The sequence below is a fragment of the Cheilinus undulatus genome, linkage group 10 (genome assembly GCF_018320785.1).
Source record: "Cheilinus undulatus linkage group 10, ASM1832078v1, whole genome shotgun sequence".
NCBI classification, from domain to species: domain Eukaryota; kingdom Metazoa; phylum Chordata; class Actinopteri; order Labriformes; family Labridae; genus Cheilinus; species Cheilinus undulatus.
Window position 1 is genome coordinate 18,483,624 of NC_054874.1, and position 10,011 is coordinate 18,493,634.

Below are 10,011 nucleotides of genomic sequence, written 5' to 3' on the forward strand. Positions count from 1 at the left end.
CAACATTGGTGTGAACAGCATGGCTCTACAGTCCACAGCAGTTCAGAGAGGAAGCTGTCTTGCAATGCTCAGGCATGCTGTCATGATTAACTCTATCAGTTAGGAGCTAAGCAGGTTAAATATGTCAACAGCTGGGCAGGTAAAAAAAACTCTAAAAGTAGTTGATATTTTTGGCCCCAAAAAGTAAACAGCAACAAAACAAGAGGTTGCAATTTTCAACTGCTGTATGAGTGAGTTGTATATAGCTGTCTGTCTTAGCCCTTTTGCTGGTGGGATCTACAAATCAAAGTTGTCATACCCAAGGTATCTTTTGGTTACCTGTTACTTCTAACCCGGACAAAGGAGATCAGCCAAAATGATCACATGAAGCATGAGGGTTATCAACCTATGTAAACCCAGATGTTTTTTAATGAGCTCACTCAAATAAAACGGGACATTTTAGCTTCATACAACCTATCACAATAAAGAACAATTCTGTTGTTAGCTGATCTCCACATTTAACAAACTCAGAGTAAGCAATATTAGAAAAAAGCTTAAGATAAGCTACTTCAGACAAACCTCAACATAAACAAGAAGATCTGTGTAAATAAAGGCTTAAGTGTCTTTACCCTTTTTAGCGCACCTTAGATATGAACATAATAACTAGCTGCTTTTCTTACATTAATAGTTTTCTCTAAGCTTTTTTCTCATTATGAATGTCTTTCCAATGGTAGCCAGGTACTCACTGGGCTATCTGGATCAGCTCTTGGAGTGTCAAGATATCTAAGACATCTAATTGGTCAGTGGGCAAAGCTAATGTAGGCTAAACTCTTATCAAGTACACAGATTGCTCTGGAGCGGGTTAGATGTTATAGTAGGAGATAAAAATGTAAAGGCCATTTTGGGTGAACTCCAATTAAATATATGGTGGCCAACTTCTCTGTAGCCACTGGCCAGACTATTGTCAATGTTAAACCAGGGAAGATTTAGGACAAGTTGGTGGGAAGCAGTATGTAGCATCTGTCAATGACCCAGGGTTTAAGAAACCCTGCTCAGCATTAACCTTTTAAACAAACCACAGCCCTGACTACTATGCTTCCGAGATAATTTACAGAGACAAGATTAGCCCTCTGGTGTGTGATAATTCATTTTAAACTCAGTCAGCATCAAAAAAGGAAACAAACTACCATATCATAAAAGCTGACAAAAAGATCCAGAATATAACAATTTTTGCTGCTGGTTTAAAAAACGTAGGTAACATTATCATGCTGACTATATGGTCTAACTCCTGATCAAGGTTTATTACTGTGTTGATACTACTAAGACAAAGGTAAAACTGGCAAATTTCTATTACATACATGAATATGGTGGAGTTGTATTGCAGAGCTGGGTGACAATAAGGCTGAGTACTATGCTCACACACATCAACTTTTCTAATTTCCCATGTAATGAAATTTTATGACTTGTATTACTACAAAACAGTGCAAATAATGTTCATAGCAAAATCAAAGAAACTCCCTGGTGCTGTACAAAAGTTCTTACTACTACTACTACTACTACTACTACTATAAACCACAGGACTGCATCATATGTTGAAATTGGGGCTAAACTATTAGCTGGAATGTGTTACTATCCTGAATCTCAATGACAATGGATCTTTCTGACTGAAACCATACCCGGCCCAAAAAAAAAAAAAGGAAAAAAAAACGTACAAAGTTTTTAATAACAGCGTTTGAGCATTTCTTTAATCACTAACAACTCTTACTTAAACTCTGAATTTGTGTAAAGAAATAACCCTACAATGTCTCTATCTATAATACTATTTGGTTTTTACATAGCATTACTCAGGGCTTAAGATAAAAAAGAAAAATATTACGCCTGATTTTGTTTTTTGTTTTCTTTTTTTTTTTTTTGGAGGGGCAGATTCACTTTTCTGCAACATGAACTGGAACTACTGTTCATGTAAATCTTAATAGTACAACATTTGCAAAGTGAAAGTAACTTCTGAGCTTCTTGGTAATTTTTTTTTTTCTAAAGATTTATTTTTTGGCCTTTTTTAGATAGGACAGTGGATAGAGTCGGAAACAGGGAGGAGAGCGGGGAGAGACATGCAGGAAATGGTGCCACGGGCCGGATTCGAACCCGGGTCGCCTGCGTATATGGCGTGCGCCTTAACCACTCGACTACCGGCGCGCCGCTTCTTGGTAATTTTAATGTGAAGAAAAAGGGACTCGCATATATATATAAATGAGCCTTGAACCATTTTATTTTCTTGATGTAAAGATAAAAACTTGCAAATCTCTAATAAATGTCAGATTTGACCATATGGTAAACACAATGTAATAAAAGTTAAAAAACAAAAAAAAGCTGTGAATGATCTGTCATTCAGTGCACTTACATGTACAGTTATAGCTGAATTATGAAATCTAACTGGACAACTCTCCTACATCCTCCTCCAGAAAATTTTGAGCACCAAATGCTTTATTATTTCTATGATCATTTATATCCTAGAGTAGTTTCATGCAAATCCTGTCATGAAATAGACCAATTTTTGTAAAGGCTAAACTGTTTTGTTTAAATAATACATATAACAGGCACTTGGATGAATTAAAAAAATCTACTTTCAATCAAGAAATAAAGTTTCATCATTTACATAATTGTGTTATGATTCCTATGGAAGCTGTACTATTATTGTAGAATTATGAATTACCTAGTTGGTCCACTATATAATGACATTTTTTATCAGAACAGCATAACTTATTTTTTAAACGTTAATCTGTTTTCATGACCTGTTAAATCCTGACTGTATCATAATGTATGTTTACTTCTTGTCTCTCTCTGCCTCAGACAGCGTCTGCAGCAATAACAAGGTTTTACTTTAGTTTTATTGGTTTATTATCAACATGCATCATTCTTTAATACTGTGGCATGTTGAAGCCTTGAAATAACAAGCTGTAACCAAGGCATGGGAGGGCTTTATACAACAAAAAAACTAATGAATTAAACTAACAACTAATCGAGCGCCAGTTCCTTCAGTTTGTGTCACAAACTGCCTAATTGGTCTTTTCCGCTATGACTTTTGGCCATGCCGAGCCAAACCAAGCTGTTTTACATTCAGCCCATGGCAGAGTCAGTTTTAAATTTATTAACCAGCGCTACCAAAGCATGCAGTTCTTACTGCCGAATCCAAAAATATGATTGTGTTCATTTTCTGCTAACTAGAGACCCATAAATCAATACTCAGAAGTCTGTTTTTTAACTACTATGCAGGAAATCTCACTTTTTGATGACAAGCATGAATTATTGTTTGTTTATTGATTGGGAAAAGAGAGAGGGAGAGAAAGCGAGAACGTGAAGAGTGGCATGCAGCGCTGTTGGTCTACAGTTTGATTTTTGCTTTAAAACAATGTAAAGTCAATCAGATCAGACAGTGTAGAGAGATAGAGGACGACTCAGAACACTGCGTCATCAGCTCTAGGCGAACCATCAAACGGATAGCTCACTTGTTCTGGAAAAGCAAATCCCCTGCCACGCTGGACTGCCACGCCGAGTCAAACCAAGTAGAGCCGAGCCATGACATGTAGTGGAAAAGCCCCATAAATGTTTCTCATTTTTTCCAGTTTCTTCAATCAGTGTTCAATATCTTCTGTATCAACATGCTTGGTCAACTATTAGAATGTCTTTCCTGTGGTTTTATGAATATTTCCCACCTTGAGATCAGAATAACATTCAAGCACCGCTAGATCCAACACTTCCAGCTATGTTACTCTCAAACCATTGGTTGGTGAACTTTAACTTAAACCAATTGTAATGTGACAAATTACATTCAAAACAAACTCCCATGTGTATTTATTATCATTTTGCCCCTCGCAGGCTTACACCGGGAATCCGGCATAACACCCAAGTACTCTAGGCCTTCCACTACTTTACAGCCTATTTTCTTAGGCCAAATGCTTCAACTCAAACTGTGAGTGTGATTTTGTTTTATGTAAAATACAAAGTACTGAATGTCAATGTGAACTGTCTGTATGCTTACATGAAAAGTCTCTGTCAATGAGCAGCCATGAAAACAGGGTCACAGAAAGATATACAGAGCTCAGAATATTTTCTTAGTTCAAGGTCTTCCACTGGAGCAGATGATATGTATATAGCTCATGACTTATTTATCATCCCTCCTATCTTCAGAAGCACTTGGAACAAGATACAAACCACACAATGTCACTGTATGTGTTTTCAATATACCTTGCTTGCGGACATCTTCCACAGCAGCAGTCAACTCATCCTTGAGGAACTGACTTTCCTTTGCAATCTTTTCTCCTTTCTCTAGGAAGTTCTGGGTTGCGGTCTCCACTGATGCTGCCAAGACATGGGCTTTCTTGGAGCGTCCTTTCTTCTTGTTGGAAGGTCCTTTGTTGCTGGAGTTTACCAAAGTAGTGACCTGTGGCAAGGATACATAGGGTTTCTACTACAAAAGAAGCTACTTTGAGAGCTTAGATATATATTTGTCAGGTTACACTTCTGCCAACATTGCTTTTCTTGGGTATACCATGTGACATTGCTATATTAACTTCAAACATTGCTAGACATATCTTTCAGCATCCAACAATTTTTTGTAGGATTTATAATTTTAAAAATCCAGAGAAGGTGGGAACAGGTTAATTTGTCAATCATCTAAAATGACCCAATATAACACTTGTTATTGTTTAAGAAAATATATAGATTCAAATTTTTTCTTTAAATTATAATGTATTTAACATTTTAAGTTTTAACTCACTATATTCACATTTAATGACTTTACATATTCATTTTCAACCAAAAGAATCTTGGTTTCTAGAAAAGAGCTGTAAAACCATTTTCTGTTTATTCTAATAAAACTTGGCTACCTGAGTGACAAGGGGCTCCAGCAGCCTCTCTACAGCCAATGTACGAATCTCCAGACTCTTTGGATCCCATTTAAAGTTGATGTTGGGTGTGTTGATGTTTGTCATGATGTCTGGAAGTCTGGAGGTGGGAAACAAGAAAAGGCAAAAACAGGAAAAAAACAAATTAAACCGTTAACCAGGAATCAGTCTATTTCATTTTGCTGATGAATGTCTGAAATTAAGTTTACATTGCATCAAACACAAAAAAGTTGTATCTTAAAAAGTAGAGCAGCTATTGTCAGTTCATATAAGTGCAACAGTATGTTTTAGTGAGAAGTTTGCTTCACGATGCAGCACTGATTGGCGCTGGAAATGAAAGTGAAACTAAAGACTTCGTCCTTTATAGCTAGGGATGGGGATCGTTCATTTTCATTGATATTGATAACTTTATCGAAACTCCTTATTGATCCATGTCCTTATACCACTTGATACCACTATCGTTATTTTTCTCTAGTTTGGTGGAAAATACAAAATGGAGACAAATATTTAACTCAAGTGGTCTTAACTGAGTAGTGCTTGAGTTAAAAGCTATAATTCAGTTTGTAACGTCTATTTATATCCCTCAAATAAACAAATCTTCATATTCACAACTGTATTTATTAAGGTTTCTTGTCCAAAACTAAATTTTCCCATTTTTATGGGACATTTGAACACACCGTAACATATAGAATACAGTCGTCCAATTTACTGAGGTTACCTGAACACATCATATTATCCATCTTTCAGCTGTTAAGATCGCTGGTTAACTTTAATTCTCCCTATTCCACCGTGGATCTCTACACTGGATTAATACTGGATTAAAACTTTTGACAAACAGGACAGCTCCTTGAGCTGCCACCTTATCGCGGTGGAGGGGTTTGTGCGTCCCGATGATCCCTAGGAGCTAAGTTGTCGGGGGCTTTATGCACCTGGTAGGGTCTCCCAAGGTAAACAGGTTCTTGGTGAAGGACCAGACAAAGTGCAGCTCTAAACCTCACATGGAAGAAAAACGTGGACTCAGATTTCCCTCGCCCGGACAAAGGTCACCAGGGCCCCCTCCTGGAGCCAAGCCTGGGAGTGGGGCTCAGTGGTGAGCGTCTGGTGACCGGGCCTACACCCATGGGGCACGGTCAGGCACAGCCCAGAGAGGTAACGTTTTGATTTATTAAAAGTAAAAAGTAAAAGTAAAATATTGAGTAAAGTCCATTTCAAAATAAAAGTGCTAAATTTGACTTTATATTGATTTTTACTTTCTGCATACAATTTTGTTAATAATCCAATAGAACAGTCTATTTTAATCACCAAACTAGTGTAATTTGGGGCTGAATTAAATACAGCTGCTGTGAGGCTATTTCAAAATATCGCGATATGTATATTGTATCGGGATATAGTAAAAATATATTGGGATATCAATTTTAGGCCATTTTTTTTTGGAAGCCCCGTAAAATAACATGCCTCGAGAAAAGGTGTATAAATGTATTTATGTTAAGAAAAGTTTATTTGGTGTTTGTTTACATTTGACATTAAATGAAAGGTTTATATTCAAATCCAAAGTGCCCCCCTCCCCCCCAGCAACCCACCACCACAAATAGATTCCAGTCCTGTGGGAAACACTGCATAAAGGTGTCCACGTGTGCACTTGGCACCAGGACACCCTAGGTTGCAGCTCGATGATCGACTTTGTAGTCGTATCATCGGACTTGCGGCCACATGCCCTGGACCCTCGGGCAAAGAGAGGGGCGGAGCTGTCAACTGATCACCACCTGGTGGTGAGTTGGCTCCGCTGGTCAGATCTGCTGGGAACATCTGGCAGAGTCCCCTGTCAGAAGACGTTTCAACTCTCACCTCCGACAGAGCTTCAACCATGTTAAGGGGGAGGCAGGGGACATTGAGTCTGAGTGGGCCATGTTCCGTGCCTCTATTGTCAGGGCAGCTGATAGGAGCTGTGGCTGTAAGGTGGTCAGTGCCTGTCGTGGCGGTAATCCCCCAAACCTGCTGGTGGACACCAGGGTGGTGTCCAGCTGTCAAGCTGAAGAAGGAGTCCTATCGGGCCTTTATGGCCTGTGGGACTCCATAGGCAGGCCAAGCGGTAAGAATCATGTGACATGTCATGCCCACAACATGATGATGTTTATTTCAACATAGGAAGTGTAGAAAGTGCTGCAAATATCCACGGTCTCATTTATTAAGATTTTTTATGCACGCTTTATTATGTACTTTTACAAACCCATCACTGCAAAAAAAAAAAAAGCACTCTGAAACATGGTTAATGTGTGAAATGTTAGTGCAACTCCCCAGATTTTATATGCAAAAAGAAAGATCGAGCTATCTTATCCGGTTTCAAATCTACTACCAATCAAAAATGAATATGCTAATCATAGTGCTGGTGCTACGCTGGGTTCTGTAGGGTTAAAATGAAAATCAAGATGTTAAAAAGTTCCTGAAAAAAAAACTAAAGTATATTAAAAAACACAGAAGAGGACACATAATAATTCTAGAGTGGTGCAAAAAAATTAGAAATTGGTTCCAGAAAATACATCAGAATGCAGGAAAACAAATGTTTGGAACTTAAGCTAAATATATTGTTGGAGAAGATCTCCAGACCCCCTGACGATAAAACAACTGAAAAAAATTAAAACACTTAGCCTAATGCATTGGCCAACAGGTTGATGCAGACGGAAAAGAAAAACCTGACTTGTTGACACAGTATTCAATTTTATTTTTGTTAAATTACAAAACTTGTCTTAACAATTGAATGAAAAAATATCATGATAAAATTGAGGTCCTGATCTGGTCAGAAAAAAATTGATTTTTTTTCCATCTCGCCAACCCCTAGTGAGAGGCTACAGCTTCACTGGGGAAAAACACAGATGCAGCAAGCAAAAGAAATGGAACTTTGCAAACTAAATGAAGCTTCCCTTCTGGTTTACAGAGAAGTTTACCTCTACACGTTTGTATGACAGTCAAAATATTACAGTCCTAGTTTGAGCCAGCAATGCTCCATCCCTCAAACGATGACACTGTGGCCCAATTTCAATTCCTCTTTTCAAGCACTCACTGCAACTCCATTGATTAAACATCTAACATGGATGGGCAGGGATAATCAGCAGACCCTGAGGGCTGAGGGGCTTTAGCTGAAAACTTGGTCAGATGTACAATGACAACAATGACAGAGTGCTACTACCCTACAACGACAGCAAAACAAGACTACAAACAGCTTTAATATCAAAACAAGGAAGTATTTGAGGAATGATTTTCTAATGTTATATTCAACTACTGGGTGAGTGTGCTTTCAATTTTATTGTCAAACATCCTGACTAATGTTTACATTTGGATGGGGTATGCTCAAGATCTATTGCCCCTCTTAACTTTTAATTTAAAAAAGCCTGGCAGTATAGATGGAGGCAGATTGCCTGGGCCAGTTGTAACTCATTTTATCATGGAAAAAAATCTCAAGGCCCTGCCTTCTTACTCTTAGGGGATTTAATATACCAGTACTTAACTATGGTGATGTTTTTCATCAGATATACTATCAAAAGGTCACTTCAAAGAAATCACTGTCCCTGGTGCTATTGAACTATGCAGATAATACTGGTTTCATTTGCTTGAGGTTTTAGGTCTCCAGTGCAGAAACATCTAAGGCCACACTGATAAATCATACACCTTCGAGTATTTCACAGTTCATTTAAAACATCATTAGACAGAGTTAAGAGATTCTCTACAAAGCATTTACAGTAAATTCTTTGTGTTAATGCCAGCTTCCTTTGAATCATCCTAGATATAAGAAATACTTGCATCATGGGTTGTTCAGACTGACTCTGCCAGTTGACGTGATTCTCCATTCACCTCATGTCTATGGGTGTGGCAGTAGTGCTCTCAGGGACAGGCATTTCACAATGGTTTCCAACTAAACCAAAACACACTGAATAGCTAACGTTATATACCACTAAATATACCTACGTGTGATTGCGTTGGCTATAACACAACTTCTAAGCCTCAACATACTAAAAGATTTGACTTTAGATTTGCCAGTAATAGACTTTTATCTCATTTAAATGCCAAATCCAAACAACTTATCAAAATGAGTTCTCGTGCAATACGTTAAGTGGAGTAATTTTACTTAACACGCCTAAGTGCTCTCGTGCTAACGTTAAGAAGCTTAAATTCAGTTACACCTGTTGAGGCTAACTTTACCTAACTTAAGTGCTAGTTAACTGAGTAAACTAGCATTAATAAACGCTAAAAAAAAAAAGGCAGCACTTGAAGCTGCTATTGAAGAAGCAGACGGTCTTTGTTGGCTTTTTTTTTCTAATAACAACTTCCCGTTAACGTTCAAGCCAACTTAGCTTAACGGTCGGTGTTACCTGCTAACGTATTATGTGCCAAACACGGCACCTTGCTAACGCTAATGCTAACCGACACAACAAACACTGACGCTAACTACTCTGCGACAAACTTCAACTTTCTTCCACACTCGCTGTCAAATTAGTTACTATTGTCTCATTACAGTTCAAGTATTTGTCTTAAGCTGAATGTTAAGAAAGCGTCCAAGACTTACCGAAAGTAGCCCACTCGAAAACTAGAGTTTAAAAGTTCAAAATGGAGGAATGGGAATTACGGAGTTCCTTGCCTCAAAAGTTTTCCTCCCGTTTCCTCCCCTCGCTGACCCGATTAAGTGTTCCTCCTAACTGCTGAGCTTACAAAGTATATCCTCTCGAAAAAAATATAGACAAGTTTACACGACAGCAAGTTCCTCCGTGGAGAGATACCTGTAAAGTTTCGGTCGCGATTGTTTCTGTGTCGCAGTCCTTCGCCCAACAATGGATCAAGCGGAGGGGGCTGGGGCGGTGACCGAGTTCCTGAACTTCCTGGAAGCGGGGCAGGGCGACCACAGGACACAGCAGGCCCGCAAAAGGAGGAGGTATTTCGGGCGTGGCGCTAACTGCATATGCCCATATATGGATTAATTACCACTTACATGAAACTAGTGTGTTACCGGGCCAAGTTGTGGGATTCCAGTTTTACCTCTTAACGGTTAGTCTGAAGGAGAAAGTAGCAAACAGAGTATGTTCTCTTCAAGACTAATACAACTGAACAGTGCGTCTAATCCTCGTGGCAGCATTCACTTTAT

General features: G+C 38.6%; 1 protein-coding gene across 3 annotated transcripts in view; it reads right to left on the reverse strand.

Annotated features, from left to right (window-relative positions):
* The window catches only part of ctnna1 (catenin (cadherin-associated protein), alpha 1), a 104,128-nt gene extending 94,365 nt beyond the window's left edge, over positions 1-9,763 (reverse strand). The window contains exons 1-3 of one of the 3 annotated variants that reach the window (XM_041798009.1): positions 9,650-9,763; positions 4,863-4,980; positions 4,222-4,417 (exon numbers count right to left, since the gene is read on the reverse strand). In XM_041798009.1, the coding sequence (XP_041653943.1) occupies positions 4,222-4,417; positions 4,863-4,967 (301 nt within the window). In that variant the 5' untranslated portion in view covers positions 4,968-4,980; positions 9,650-9,763. Of the gene's footprint in view, positions 1-4,221; positions 4,418-4,862; positions 4,981-9,438 lie in introns of all 3 variants that reach the window. The other 2 variants (XM_041798008.1, XM_041798007.1) reach the window with 2 other exon arrangements.
* Between the last annotated feature and the right edge of the window lie 248 nt (positions 9,764-10,011).